This window comes from Rhinolophus sinicus, chromosome 13 (genome assembly GCF_057876585.1).
Source record: "Rhinolophus sinicus isolate RSI-liver-muscle chromosome 13, RSI-T2T, whole genome shotgun sequence".
In the NCBI taxonomy this organism is placed as follows: Eukaryota; Metazoa; Chordata; class Mammalia; order Chiroptera; family Rhinolophidae; genus Rhinolophus; species Rhinolophus sinicus.
The window spans coordinates 51,825,788-51,841,483 of NC_142513.1; the positions used below are offsets into that span (position 1 = coordinate 51,825,788).

Genomic DNA, 15,696 nt, shown 5'->3' on the forward strand with positions numbered 1-15,696 from the left:
TATTGCCCTGATCGCTTTGTTTATTCAAATGCCAGTTCCTCATTTTAGAGATTTCATGGGATGATTTAATATCTGGTAGACTAGACTCCCCTCATGGTTTTTATCCCCCTAGAATATCAGAGATATTCTTGCATGTTTAGTTTCTACATGAATTATAGTATCAACTTGTTGAACTAGAAGGTTAGTGGTAATTTTTGGAGGATTGTGTTATTTGTAAATGAACTTTGGGAGAACTGATATGATACCAAGCATTATACCCAAGAGCAAGGGATGTCTTTATATTTGTTGATATCTGTTTACATATGATTTAGGCACATTTTATAGGTTTAGCACATTTCTTATTTGGTTATTTTCTAAACATTTTATCTTCTTGAGTACTATTATAAATGGAGTTTTTATTCACTATTATATCTTTTGACTGGTTATTTTTGTGCACATGAAGACTATGGGTTTCTCTATGTTAATTTTACATTCTGCTAGCTTGCTTAATTCTTTTCTTTCTTGATTAATTTGAGCCTTGATTCTCTTAGGTTTTCCAGGTACCTATTACATCATCTGCAAATAGTTTTACCTTTTGTTTTCCAATTCTATGGCTCTAATTGATTTCTCTTGTCCAATTGCTTTGGTCCATACCTCCAGTATGATAATAAATAGCAGTGGAGATAATAGGCATTCTTTCCTTGTTCCTGATCTTAGTGGAACTGCCTCTAGTGATTCTTCATTTAGTAGATTCTAACTTTAGGACTGACATTTATATATTTTATCGTGTTAAGGAAATATCAATCATTTTCTATTTTCATGAGTGTTTTTTTAATTAGAAATGTGTTGGATTTTATCAAAGGTTTTTTCACCATCAGTGGTGATAAGCAGATGGTTCATCTTAGATCCCTAATATGGTGTATTGTATTATAGTATCAAACCAACCTTGCATTCCTGGAATAAATACCCTCAATTACATTGAAATGTTTTCTTAATATAAGGTGATTCTGTTTGCTAATACTTATTTTAGGATTTTTGCACCAATATTTGTAAGTGATATTTGTTTATGTATCAATGTTATACTTGCTTCCTAAAAATAATTTGGAAGCTTACCTTTATTGTCTATGCACTGAAGGAATTTGTGCAGCATTAAAACTATCTAGTCTTTGAAGGTTTGTACCTCCTCTGAAACTCTTTTGGTCTGGTACTTTTTTTATGGGGCAATTCCTTGATAGTTTTCTCTATTTCTTCTACAAAAAAAAAAAAAAAAAATGGTCTGTTGAAGCTTTTTATCTCTAATGGGGTCGTTTTGTTTACTGTATTTTTCTGGGTAACTATTTTATTTATATTTGAGAATGATTTGCATAGAGGTTTGCAAAGTACAGTAGTACCTCAGTTTTCGAACGTCTCCGTTGACGAACATTTCAGTTTATGAACACCGTAAACCTGGAAGTAAATTGCTTCAGTTTTCAAACACGCCTCGGAAATCGAACATGTCACATGGCTTCCGCTAAGTGCAAGATCCTGAGGCCTAGCTGTCGGCTGTTTTTGAACGTTTCAGAACTCGAATGGTCTTCCGGAACGGATTACATTAGAAAACCGAGGTACCACTGTAGTCTTAACAATTGTGAAAATTTCTACTTTTTAATAGTTGTTTTCCCATTGTTATTTCTTAGTTTTATATTTGGATTTTCTCACTTTTTTCTTGACTGAGTTAGTTAGTGGTTTGTCTCTTGTTAATTTTTTCAGAGGATCAGGAATTTAATTCCATGGGTCACTTGTCTTCCTATTCTGTATTTCATTAATTTCTAATTTTATCTTTATTGTTTCTTTCCTTGTGATTTATTTTATCTTACTTTGTTGGAGTTTTCTGCTATCTTTTTGAGTTTGAATTTAATGTATATGTTTTCAGTTTTACTGATTTGAGTGTTTTAGGCTAGGCTTATTATTAATTGCTTTATTAATACTATGCTCTTATCATTGCTTTAAATGTATTTGATAAGTTCTGTCATGTTGAGTTTTCATTACATTAATTAGTTATAATATGGGGGGAACCTGGGAACCTCTAAGTAACATGACTGACCAAACCAAAAGACTTAACTTTAGTTCGGAATGGGCTATCCTGTAAGTCAAGCCTTTTTCTCTTCTTCTGAGTTTTCTGATTATCCTGCAAAAGGCACCAGATTTGGTAACATGTGTGCTGCCTATTTTTCAATGAGATAACACATATATCTGTTATCAGTTGCTCAACAAATCGTTATTGGACCCCTTTTATGGGCCAGTTACTGTGCTGGGCAGACCTGGGAAAAAATAGTGACCAAGACAAAAACACTTCTTGTCTGGGCAGGACTTTCCAGTATAGCCAGAAAGACATATATTACACCAATCATTTCAGATATTTCAAAGACCACGTGGTGAGGGAGGAGGTGAGAAGGGAAGTGAAGGGTGACAGTTGCTGTGTTTCCCCATTGCCTGCTTCCATGTCATAATAACTGATGCCTCTTGAGTGAGTGTCATTCCCTGGTGCTGTATTAAGTGATTTACATATGCACAAATATTTAGCTTATTTAAACCCTCCATCAACCCGAAGAGTTGGGTTCCTCTACTCTCTGTTTTGCACAAAGAGGGAAACTGAGGCGGAAGGGATGTGTCTCAGCCTTGCTTGCATAGCTAGGAATTGGGAGAGTGGGGATTTCGCCCCTGGTAGTCTGTGTTCCGCAGTCTACTCAACACTATCATTTATCATTTATTTCACAGTTTGGGCTTCCAAGTAAGATTTTGGGTGAACGAGGGCTTCCTATGCTTAAAAGAAGTTTGGAAACCAGTATCACAGTGGGGAGAATGCCAGGTTCAGGATAGTAGGAGTCTTTGGGTTGCCACTGACAAAATACAACTCAAATTAGCTCGGGTATGAAAGGGTGTCTATTATCTTGTGGTTTCCACGGAGGACCGACAGGCAGATGGTTAGCAGGGCAGGGATGCAGCCGAGCCTCAGAGGAAGTGCAGAGGCCAGACTCTAATGCCACCGAGACCCTCTCTGCCTAGGACCTCTGCCTGCTTCACTCTGCACAGCCTCCCTCTCCTCTCTCACAGTGGGGTCTCCACTCAAGATGGAGACCAGGGCTGCCAGCCCTCCAGAGTTACTTCCTACCCCCATGCGACTTCTGAGTCACAGCTTGAAAGCTCTCCGGGAAAGACCAATAGGCCTGGCTTGAATCCAGTGCCTACCCTGGGTCAGAAAGAGGAGGCCCTGGGCAGGATCGGGTGTAAGAACTTGGTGCCTCCAAGGCAGCGGGGTGGCCTGGGGGGAGGTGGTATAGGAAACACCATCCAATAGTCAGAAGAACTGGGCCAAGGTCAATAGAGCCCCTCCCTATTTTTGGAGCATGCGCAGTGAGTACAACAGGAATGCAGCAGCCCCTTCCCTTAAGAGTGAGTATCCCAGGCCAGTGAGGAAATGACAGACTGTAAATCCCCAACTACGATCTTCTGTGCTAAGGTCTGTGCTCCAGGTTCATACTGGTGGGCTCTATGGGACGGAAGAGGTTTAGGAAAAATGTTCACTAAGTTATCCCAAAAAGGAGTACAGCCCAAAAGGGAGGATTTCCTAGATTGGAAATGGGGTGGAACAGGGGCTAGGTTGGGGGAGAGAGGGAAGCCCGTTTAAGAAGCACAGAGCAGTTGGGGACAGCTAGAGCACGGGAAGAGACGTGGGGCCAGGCCCTGCGAGGTGTTTGCAGGTTAAGGGGCCGAGATTTGATCCTTTACACAAACGACCAAATCCAGCCCACTATTTGTCTCTGTAGGGCCCGCGAGTTCAAAATGGTTTTTATAGATGAGCATAAAAATGGATGTGATGTTAGGGTACACTAACTTTGATCCCCACCTGAGATGTTACCCCGCCCTCCACAACAGGAAATCCATTCTTCTCGTGAGAACTAGATTATAAAAACCTGTGCTCATTGTTATGTTTTGAATGTCACTGATAACACTTGGTGGAGATTTGTTTTCTCGCATTACGTAAATACAGATTTTTGTCTGCAATATTTACCATCTGCCCTTTGTAGAAAAGTTTTCCCAGCCTTGCTCTAAGCAGCTGGGAGCCACGGAGGGAATGTAAAACAGGGCTCAACAGGTTTACATGTGGAGTTGGGGTTTTGTTAAATCGCTGTGGAGATAGGGTTGAGAATGGAATGGAGCGGCCCAAGAATTGAGCCAAGAGGCCTCAGTGTTCTCATCTGTAGAATGACGATGACAACACGAGCTCTCCGGCCCTCCCACACTTGTCCTGAGGGGGGCGTGGGGTGAGGTGAGGGGGGCTGCTGTGAGAAGCATTAGGCCTGCCCAGGTGTAGACAGCCAGGCTGAGGGGCGGGCAGAGCTTTGCTTCTCCTTCCTTATTTCTCTCCCAAGGAGGGTAGATGAAATAGGGGGAAAACTCTTCTGGGGGTTCAGCCTAGCCACTCAACTGCACGCAGGAGAGGGACCCCAGGAAACGGGGTCAGGCAGCAAATGTTAGGGGCCACACAAGAAACTTGACCAGGGGCCATCCAAACCTTCAGGGGCCTTGCCGGCTTCTGCCAGGCTGGGCTGGTACCACCAGCCACCATGAGCTTAGAACCCGCTGCTGCCAAGGGCGTCACACATCCTTCCTGGTCCTCACAGGTGCCGGGCAGATCACACCTTATGGTCCTGTTTTACAGACAAGCGGCCTGAGTTCTATAGAAGTGAAGTAAATTGTCTGCGGGCTGGGGACTCAAGCCCACCATTTTCCTTTATGCAGATAGTTTGACAAGCGTGGGACCTAAACCCTGCATCAGGGTCACCTTCTGAGCCAGTGTCTGGGGCAGGGGTCCAGGGGCCCGGGGATCTGCATTTTAGCTTCTGGGGGAAGGTTGAGAATCAATCACTTCTCTGGGCCCCGTACCCACCACAAGCTGAAAATCAAACTCTTGAAACTCCGCTTCAAGAAACTCTCAAGTTGCATCACCTCTAAAACCTACAGTGGACGCTGGCAACATTTCTTCCCTGTAGTTTGGCCTCAGGAACCATCAGTCCGAAGAACAATGTTTGACATTTTAAAGCTGTCTGGCCATTTGCCAGCGTCAGAGAGGACAGGTTGGTGTCCCTGTGGGTTGTGCAGACACGCATGGCCCGTGCCATCCTTGTGTCCACTTCTCCACGGGTGACCATCTGAGGACAGGGCTGGCCGCTCCATGAGCAGCAGGGCACACACGACACTTGAAACCTGCCTTTCCCATCTGCTGCTGAACTAGACCTTCTCAAATGCCATACTGAGCACTGAGCTCCGTGGAGCCAGCGGCAGTGTGCAAAAGCTTCCAGCCCAGGGATTCTCTTGTTTTTATCACAACAGCTGCGTCCCCCAACTTTTTCAGCTCTGGAGCAGGAATCCACTGAATACAGGCCTCCCCAGATGTGCCCTCTTTTGCCGGGTGACCCAGCCATGGTCCTGCAGGCATGAAAAACAGGAAGGCACGGGAAACAAAGCAGATAGCCGGATTCAATTACTGAAAAGAAAACCCGATTATTGATCTGTCTTTCAAAGGCATCTGCCTGCGGGGGGAAATTAGAGAACCCCATTGGTTCCAGATGGAAATTTCCACAGCAAAAGCGCCCATGCTTTTGCAACAGAGAGACCTGGTTTGAGTCTAGAATGGACATCTTTGCTGACATTTTCACCCGGGTGAAAGGCTGCAAAAAAGAACTCACGAAGATGACTTCCTAGGTCGGTCGTCTCTCAGAACTCATCCTGGGCCCGGTTACAGTGTGAATTTGGGGTTGGGTCCCTATTAAGTCTGTCATCAAGGTTCCGTCCACTGCTTGACTACTTTACAGCTGCAAACATGAAACATTTCCATGAAAGAATAACATAATTTTGTGACCTCGTTCTCCAAGAAATCCAAAGCCCATTATAATAAATCACTTGAAGGAGGTGGAAAATGATTTTTATTCATAGATTGGAGGTGAAAAAGCCAAGAGAGGACCCATGAGAACAGGCTGTCGGGTCCTTTCCTATTCCAGCCATTTCTCCAACCAGCCAAACACAGCCTTCGCATAGACAGCTGTATTTTATATACAACTCATGTTTTGTCGTCCCATCAGTGGCCACTTAGTTTTACTTTCCCTTTAGCATATGTAGTGTTTTCCTTGTTGGCATGGATACCAGGTGATCCAGAACCAGGTTTGGGGTCCCCACAGAGCCCCCGTGTTAGCCCCCATGTTTCATGTGAAGAGTCTCCTTCATCCTTGATCCTGACTTTTCTCACCCACTGTTGGGCTCCACCTCGAGTCCTTTTTGAAAGAGAGGAAGGTCAGAATGACATTAATTTTATACACAAAATCGTGAGCTTGAGTTGAGACGTGCGTTTAACGATGCTTGAAGCCCTCGTTCGTTGGTGTTTGGAATATGACGGGAGCTGATGGCTAAAGGGATCAGGATCATGCATTCTTAGCCTTTAGTGGGGACCATATGGAGTCTCCTGGCCTGCTCCAGGCTGCGTGGAAATGAGAATGCCCAGTCCCTGGGCCACAGGCCTCCCTGGCGTCATCAGCTGCCAGGAAGAGTTGATCTCCTCGGGGTCAGGCCCCTAACGACGACCGCCAGAGCCCAGCAGCCTCCATCTTTGGTGTCCCTTGGAAAACACAGATGGGCAGTGGACACAGACTGCCCCTGAACAAGACTACCTTAGCTATGGAAAGCTCTCAAATACGGGCACTCTCACTGTGGTTGGTGAGTGCCCAATGCCCAGAAAGTTCCTAAACGGGCATGAGGGTCTGGAGAGAGCAGAACCGTGGGTCTAGACAGACCGTCCCGGCCGGAGACTCTCTGGCGATTTGTCAGAGCCTTGCTGGAGGCAGAACAGTGAGTTTATGGGTGGATGGCCAGGGGTGTCGGGAAAGGCGAACCTCCTACCACATAAATTCAGTGTGACCTTAAACAAGTGGGCAGAGCGATGGCAGGATGGCTGGTACAGACGCCACCCACTCAGGGAGGACCCAACAAGATGGCCATGCTCCAGAGCAGGAGGGAAATGCGCCAGGAAAGGCAGCGCCAAGGCTTCGTTTTCAGAGGGTCTGGATCTCTTCCTCTGTCTGACTCAGAAATAGGCGAGTTCCAGCTTTTATACGAAAAGCTGGCTAGCCGCTCTGTTCGGTTGGTGCAAAAGGAATGATGGTTTTTTTGCAATGATTTTTAACCTTGTAAACCACAGTTACTTTTGCACCAACCTAATCAAAGCAAAGCCTTCATGTACCTGTGGGGGCACAGCAGGGTTCCCCCTCCACAGCCAGTCCTGGTAATGCCTCTATGTTCTAAACGTTTGTGTTCCAGTTGTCCTGGAGAGAGGTGATGGTAGCTTGCTCCCAGACAGTGGCCAGGGGATGAAGCAAAGTCGTGGGGGAGTCAAGGGATGTCGATAAGGATATAGGACCCACGGCACTTGGCAACTCAGAGGTGAGGAGTGAGGGAGCCACGGATGCCATCCACACTTCCCAGGCTGGGACTCAGTAGACAGGTACTCAGGGAGAGCTTTCCAGATGAGCTGCCCCGAGCCGCTCCATGAGTGGCAGTTCCTGGGCCTCCCCTCCTTTCTCCCTCATCTCCCATTTCCTTCCTCTGCCCAGGGCCCCTGTTCCCATCTTACCTGTATTTCTCTCATGGGAGCCTTCCTCCCCACCTGTGCGGCAGTCCTTGGGGCTCAGAATGAGTGACCCTCCAGGTAAGGGAGTAGCAGCTGTGTGTGTGTGTGTGTGTGTGTGTGTGTGTGTGTGTGTGTGAGAGAGAGAGAGAGAGAGAGAGAGATATGCAGGGTGTGCTCCTGCCTGGAACCCCACCACCTTCCCCACCCTGGTGCTCTTCACCTGGCTGACTCCCCATCCTGCAGGCACCTCACAAAGGCCGCCAATGACGCCAGTACACTGAACCACGACAGACACCCGGTTTTATTCCCTCATAGTCCCATGTTCTTTTTCCATAACTCTTATCACGCGTTGTTATGACATGTTTGTCTGCATATTTTTAAGAGTCTAGCTCCCCCACTGCATTGGAAGCCTCCTGAGAGTAAGGCCCACATCTGCCCATTCTCTGCCCTGTCACTGGCGTGGGCATGGGTTAGCAAATTGCAGGGGCTCAGCAGACACCTGCTGCAGGAATGAGTGGAAATGGCAGAAGCTGTGGCTCCAGCCAGGACGAGGCTGGCTTCTGAGCAGCGTAGGAAAAGCAAGCCCCACCCGTGCATGACTGTTCCTGTAGGAAAATGTCATGTAATGGATTGCGTTTGGGTTTGTCCTTTCAGTTCCCCCAAGTTCATCATTTAGGTCATCATTTCTGCCTGCCTTGTAAAGATTAGTAAATGAAAGTGTATTTGTGTTTTTCTAAACATGTAAGACATTTCACACTTTCATAGATTTGAGGTTCTGACAGCCTCTATTTTTAATACTGGCCTTGAGAATTGACACAAAAACAGAAGCCCAGTTCATGAGTTTCTGGGTAATCTCTCCTCCATGGACATATGCTAGCAGCAGATAGTATGTGTGAGGCAGACTCGTGATTAGAATAGTTTTTTAAAAACCTACCTTTCTCTGGCTTTGTTTTTTGTTTCATGTAAAGACAAAATACAATAGCATGAGGGAAACCTCTGCAAATCAAATTGAAGGGAGTTATACACAGCAGTGAAATGGTTCCCTAAAAGTCATGTGGATACTCAGAATTACAAGTTTTTGCCCACTTACAGAAAAGTGAGAAACAGCCTTTGGAGGCTGATTTCCAACGAGAGCGCTGGCCTCCTTGGAAGGATCTGGAGAACACAGAATCCCCTCAGTACGGTGGAGTGTGTTCTCCTGCCGAGGCTGGGGAATTCTTTCCTTAGCTCTGCAAAGTGTTTAACCAAAGTACCCACTTCACACCAAACTGCTTCAGCAAATGTAGCTAAGAGCAGCAGAGTATTGGAAAATTCAATTCACGTGTCTTAGATAAATATACAGCTCTGTGAAACATTTTCTAGTCAAAGTCAATAACGGGTTATTTTGCTTTTTAAGAAAGACATCTCTTAAAGACCATTTCAGTTACCGAATGAACCACTTTTGCCTGTCTTGGTGCCCTCTGTGACCTCCCTGGGCGTTGTCATCCCAAGAGGGGCGGAGGGACTTTCTCTCTCTGAGTTGACAGCCCTTAGCATCTCTTCTCACTCCCACTAGAGTTTTGAGTGAATCTCCTTAGTGAAGCTAAGTAGCCTTTTTTTTTTTTTTAAAGAATCTATTAATACCAGGAAGAGAAGAATCTTGATTGGCATCTAAGGATCGGAGGGGGGGGATGGGCTCACATCTCTCTGGGCTTGATGATTGAAAAGGGTGACTTTATCCAACTGCGACCTTCTCTGCTAACTCCACTCTTCCTACTAATGTAACACACAAGGTCAGGCGAGGAGGTGGTTAGTCGAACCAGTAAGAATTTGTATAAGCACTATCCATTGCCTTCTCCTTCATCTCAGGAACCCATGCGTACTCTGTTAATTGTATCTCTCTCCCTAATGAATGAGGGAGAACAAGCTTCAGTAACCAATGGAGTGGAATGGAAATTCCTCCCGGGTTTTAGATGTTGGAGGCTAGCTGTTAAGGCGGGGTGAACTGAGACCTCAGGCTGTCTCAAACAATTGCTATAATGTCAGTAAAATTCTGTAATGTCGCAGTGAATGAATTAACACCAACCAAGCATGTGGATATCATCTCGTCTCACAATGATCTGTATCGGAGGCAATCGTAAATACATAAACAGGGGAGTTCAGGTAGGTTTAAGAGAGCTGATCTGATCTGTCACACGGAGTGGAGGTATTTCTGGCCATGCAGGAGAAAATGAAGTCTGTACTGGCAACAAGTGTTAATCCTGGAGAGAGGCCGCTCACTGACTGGCGTGAATGAGGGGAAAGCACGCTTGCTTCTTGTTTGCTGTCCTTACTGCGCACCTGTTCGGCCAGGCCCCGAGGGGAGTAAGCTTTACCACCTCAATGAACAGCCGTACCCAGGCTTCCTATAGCTGTGAGCCAAGCAGGAGAGGAGCACTGTTGTCATCATGTGTCGTAGCTGCTGGGACGCGTCCCCATCCACTCCCCTCAAAGCCACAAAGACCTTCTGAAGGGTCCTAAATTTCCAAGGTGGTACTTGCTGGGCAGAGGGGCCGGGATCCTTGCCTTTGCAAAAGGTGGGTTATGTACCAAATAGGATAACGGAAAAAAGTTTACTAGCTCTTGGTGCTATATAATTCAACTAAGAAACAGCAAATATTCTTCTGTCATTAAAAAAAAAAAATCCTGTCATATTCTTATCTAATAATATTTCTTTCCTCCAAAACGCAACCACATTCTCAGATTCCACCATCATATTCTCAATTCTTTAGATTGAACCAAACATTCAGACAATTTTGAAATTTTCCACAGCTCATAAAGACAAAGCATTTGGCTGCTTGCATTTTAATTTTCTCGAAGGCGTAAAACCGGGTGGCAGATCATAATGAATAAACAGTCAGTCATCAGTACTAGGTCCCCAAACTCTCACACTTTGTTTTTTTAACTCAACCTGTTACCATGTAGAAAAACAAATTCAATCTTTTAAAAATATATTATGAAATACTTCAGATATGTAGAAAAGTATGATTAAAACAACAAATACCTCTGAGTCACTATTTAACATAAGAAATAAAACATGACCCATATGAAGTCCTTTCTGTACCCCTCCCCATCCCATCCCCAGATTCACTACTATCCTGAATTTGATATCATTCCCATGCTTTATTATTTTACTGTGGTTTTGTTTGACATGTTTTGTAAACACACACACACACACACATATGTATACACACACACACACACACACACACACACACACACACACAGAGGGTGCCAAAAAAATGTATACACATTTTAAGAAAAAAGAAACCTATTAAAATTGTAATACTCAATATATACTGATAATAAAAGATGAATACAAGTCATGTGTATACATTTTTTTGGCACCCCGGTATAGATATATAATGAACTCATCTGCAATTTGCTTTTTCCTCTCTATAGTCATGAGATTCATCTATGTGGACACACATATATCAAAAATTTGTATATCCCACAAATACAATACGTACGTACATCACAATTTACTTCTCAATGACTAAAGACCGCCAAATTGCTCCACAACTACTTTGTGGAACTTGAACACTCACTCTCAATATACAAAAGACTTCTTGTTCATTCAAATCCTTGACAAAGCTTGATTTTCCCATGATCAGACTGTAATTTCTGCAATTCGATCGGTGAAGGGCAACCTCATAGAAGTGTTAATTTACATTTCTGGTTACTAGTGAGATTAGGATGTTTATCAGCCATTCCTTTTTTTTTATTTTGTAGTTGTTGTTGTTGTTGTTTTGTTTTGTTTTTAAATGTGTTGGGGTGACAATTGCCATTCCTTTTTCAACTTCTTGAATAATCCTTTTATATCTTTTGATCATTTTTCTTTCGGGAGGTGGTTTTTGTTTTTCTCATTACCTTGTAGGAGTTCTTTACGTATTCTAAATGCTAATCCTTTCTCAGTTGTGTGCAAACATTTTTCCTCAATCTAGTCTGTCGTTGTATACTTTGTTTGAGGTGAATTTTGGTGCACAGATGATTTGCATTGTAATATAGTTAAATTTTGTCAGTCTTTTGGTCAGTTCAGATCTCATCCAAGAAATACCTCAAGATCATAGGTATTTTCGTCTAAAAGTTCCAAGTTTTGATTTCACATTTAGTTCTTCAATCAGTCTGGGGTTGATTTTTGTGTTTGGTATGGGGCAGGGGTCTACTTTCTTCCCTTTGGAAAACCAAAGATCCCAGTTCCATTCATTGACTTAGTTCAGCTCTTCCACACTGACCCTTACGGCCCAAGTGTTGGGCTCTCGGCCATGTTCCATTGGTCTATTTGTCTGTCCCTGGATAAAAACCACACAGTCTTAATTACCAAAGTTTTATAAAGTCGTTGACAGGAAAGCAGTTTCCTCCATTTCATTCTTCTTCAAAATTATTTTGGCCGTTTTGGGCACACATCGAATCGTTAGCCTTTCCTTGAGTTTGCCTTCACCAGGCACAAGTAATCAAATGGCAGAACAATAAGCAGAAGGGAGAAATCAAGCCAAAGTTAGCCCTGGATAACGCATAAGCTGAATATTTAACACCTAAGTAAATTAGTTCCTAAGAAATTACTGTGTAGTAATGAATATATAGAAAGCTCATATACAATAAAAAAATTTGTTTACAAAAACAAAACTATTAAAAAACAAACTTGTCTGGGCTGGAGCCAGGGTCACTTGAAAATAGAAACTAGAGACCATCCTCTGGTTAGTATCAATGTTCTCGCCTTTATTTTATTTATTTTTAATGATCCTTCTGTTAAATTTTTTTTTTAATTTTTATTGGGGAATATTGGGGAACAGTGTGTTTCTCCAGGGCCCGTCATCTCCAAGTCGTTGTCCTTAAGTCTAGTTGTGGAGGGCGCAGCTCAGCTCCAAGTCCAGTCGCCGTTTTCAATCTTTAGTTGCGGCGGGGGACTGCCCACCATCCCATGAGGGAATCGAACCCGCAACCCTGCTGTTCAGAGCTGGTGCTCTAACTGAGCCATCTGGCCACCCCATAAATTTTTTTATTGTGGTAAAATATACATAAAATTTACTTATGTTATCTTATCCATTTTTAAGTGTACAGTTCAGTGGCATTAAGTACATTTGTGTTGTGGTGCAACCATGATGACTATACATCTCCAGAACTTTCCATCATCCCACACTGAAACTCTGTACCCATGAAATACTAACTCTCCCTTCCCCCTTCCCTCCAGCCCGATAATCACTATTCTACTCTCTTTCTCTATGAATTTGTCTATTCCACGTCTCTCTTATAAATTAGTTTTTATTTTTAATTTTCATTTAAACATACTTTTGCGTGCAGGTAGTTTACAGAGTTCTAAAAAATACTGCTGAAACGGTACATTTGTTTCTGGGCTCCCTCAGAGCATCCAAATTGAAGGGCAGACTGTCCCCAGGAGAAACCCTGAGAAGGCACTAATTGCATCATAGCGGGGGTCTGTGAATGAAGCATCCTTCCTCGCCTTCAGGCGAGACTTGTATGCCTGCAAAATGCTCTCAGTGACATTTCCGTAACCTCCTGGTCGCTCCTTGATGTTCTGCAGTGTCTTCAGATTCAAACCCTCTTATACGGACCGCAGGACAAGAGGACACTGGCCACCCAGCAGTCCATGGACGTCTTGTTCAAGTGAGTTGGCCTTTCCCGCCCTGTTTGCCATTCAGAATCTCCAAGGAAACTGGTTCTGGAAGGTTCTGTGGAACTTTCCAATGAAAGCTTTACTAACTGACTTCCCATTAACTCATACACTATGCAAGACCTGTTTCTTTGAAAACCCAGTTGCAAAATGTCTTCCTTGCACTGAGAGTAAGAAGAAACTAGCTCTTGAATGATGTCAGACCTGCATGCTGGGATTCGTCTTCCCGCAGGCCAGCTGCCTGCATGTTACCCGGTCCTCCTGGGGGACTAGGGCACAGAGCGCTGCCTCGGGCTTCCTTCAGTCTGGGGTTACCCGTAGGGACAGGAAACCGAGAGCCCTTTGACTTCACCTTGAAGGTTGGCCCCACGTTTTTCTCAGCCTCTGCACCCTATACTCTGCTGGGGAGGTGCCTCACCTCACAGAGCCCCCCACCCCACCCCACCCCCTGAGCCCACAAGCTGACTGCCAAGTCCATGCTCATGGAAGCCAGCAGGGGGCACTGTCCCAGAGCCCCCCTTGTGGCCCCCGGCCCCTTATCCCTGGGCAAATGAGCCGCCAAGGCCTCCAGCCCAACCTTTCTGCTCTTGTTCTGCCCACTGAGCCAGCTAAGGGTTGGTCTTCCCAGCTGGGCGAGAAAGGTCACCAGGAGTTAGAAAGCAGGAGAAAAACCTTGTTTTACGTTCCTGTGCCACAATTCTCCTCCCATTTACGTCCGGTCCTGAGGCTCCTCCGTGAAATGTAGCTTGGCAACTGCTGGGCTTGTCTTCACAGAAGCCCCTAAGGCTAGGGGGAAACCGGGCAGGGGCCTGTGGGGCGCCACACTCACCCACCTTCTGTTTGTTTGCAGGGCCCCTGAGATGGCTGGAAAGCCGAGGCAGCCCCCGAAAGCCAAACCGGCCTGCACCGGCGTGGCCCAGCACACTGCTGGGAAAAGCTAGGCTGCAGGCAGCAGACTGACCCCGCCCCACGCCGAAACACAGCCTTGGGCATGCCTGGGTGCTGACGTTGAGGGAGCTGTATAAATCTCTCTCCAGTTAGAAGATGGAACTCAGCAGCCATTGTACAGGTTTCCAAGGCCAATTGTTTGCTCCCACACGCGACAGTGACACCATACGCCTCCCGGGGGCCACATTTTGACCGTGGATGCCCTTTCAGGGTCATCTGGTACTTCTATGTAACCTTTTCCTTTTTACCACCCAAGTGGGGTTTTTTGCCAACAATCAGCAATACTGTAGCCGAAAAGCTTCTCTTCAAAAGTTCAGCGCTTCCTGTGCAGGAAAATAGACTCAACACCTGACTGGCCTTGGATAGCCCCTCACAGGACAGGTCTGGAGCCAGACTGGGAGCAATCAAATCCTGGGAAAGGCCCTTTCTTATAGGAAAGTAATAGGGATTGAGAATAAAATGCTAACAAAAGGAAACTCGTAAGTGCTGGGGTCGGTATGTGCTTTTAAAATGACGCTCAAGGTTCCTCAGAGACTGGAAGAGGGGACACGGAGGAAGCCCCCTTCACCCGTGTGTCACTCACTCTTCAGACCCGGTTGAGCACCCAGGTGTGTACCAGGCGCGCGCTAAGAACTGGGGACACACTAAGACACGCTGTCCCCACCCTCTCAGAGCTTGCCACCCGACATGGATGCTCGTTATTGAACATATAATGGTGGAATTAACTGATGGCACGAGGGAAAGAGCCGAGTAAAACAAGGTAGGTGATAAGTGAACCTGACTGGGCCTAGAGGTCAGGGGAGGCAGGTACAAGCGAATGGAGATGACCCGGCGTGAGGCTGGCCCAGAGCAGGTACCTCGGGAAGGACGCTGACTCCCAGCTGTTTCCTCTGTGGCCTCCGCTCCAGGCAAGACACACATGGCTGCCACCCTGCAGCTCCGTTCTTGAGTTGGCACAGCCCTAGGCCCCCTGCTCTCCCAAATGTGTTCTTGGGTTCAGCCTGTGAGGGGCAGGGTGGGCTGGGATGAGCGCCCCTGCCCCAGTGCGCTTCAGTCTCCTGGGGGTTGGGGAGCGGGGTCATTCGAGAACAGAAAAGTAGATGAGACGTTCTGAGCACCTGTCTCCATGCTGTCAACAATGAGCTCGGTGCTGGAATGAGGTGGAGGGTGGGAATGGGGTGCGGATAGTGCTGTTCCCTCTCCTCCCCCCCCAACCCCCATCCCATGGCCCAGGGCCCAGCAAGGCTGCAGCTGGGTACCCTTCCACTCCAACGCCCAGTAGGGAACCCCAGACCACTCCATGTGTGCTGACGGCCACCTCCAGAATTGATGGGGGAAAATACACCAAAAAGATCCATGACAGGGTGGACAGAGGCAGGGTCCCTCGTCCTCCTCGGACGTGTCACAGCAACCACACAGGCCACCTGCCCATCCCCGCCCATCCCAGACAGCCTTATGA

General features: G+C 45.8%; 1 protein-coding gene across 1 annotated transcript in view; it reads left to right on the forward strand.

Moving 5' to 3' along the window:
- Positions 1–14,720, forward strand: part of TTC23 (tetratricopeptide repeat domain 23) — a 57,181-nt gene extending 42,461 nt beyond the window's left edge. The window contains exons 10-11 of the mRNA XM_019726663.3: positions 13,200–13,282; positions 14,140–14,720. Of these exons, the coding sequence (XP_019582222.3) occupies positions 13,200–13,282; positions 14,140–14,230 (174 nt within the window). The 3' untranslated portion in view covers positions 14,231–14,720. The remainder of the gene's footprint in view (positions 1–13,199; positions 13,283–14,139) is intronic.
- The last annotated feature ends 976 nt before the right edge of the window (positions 14,721–15,696 follow it).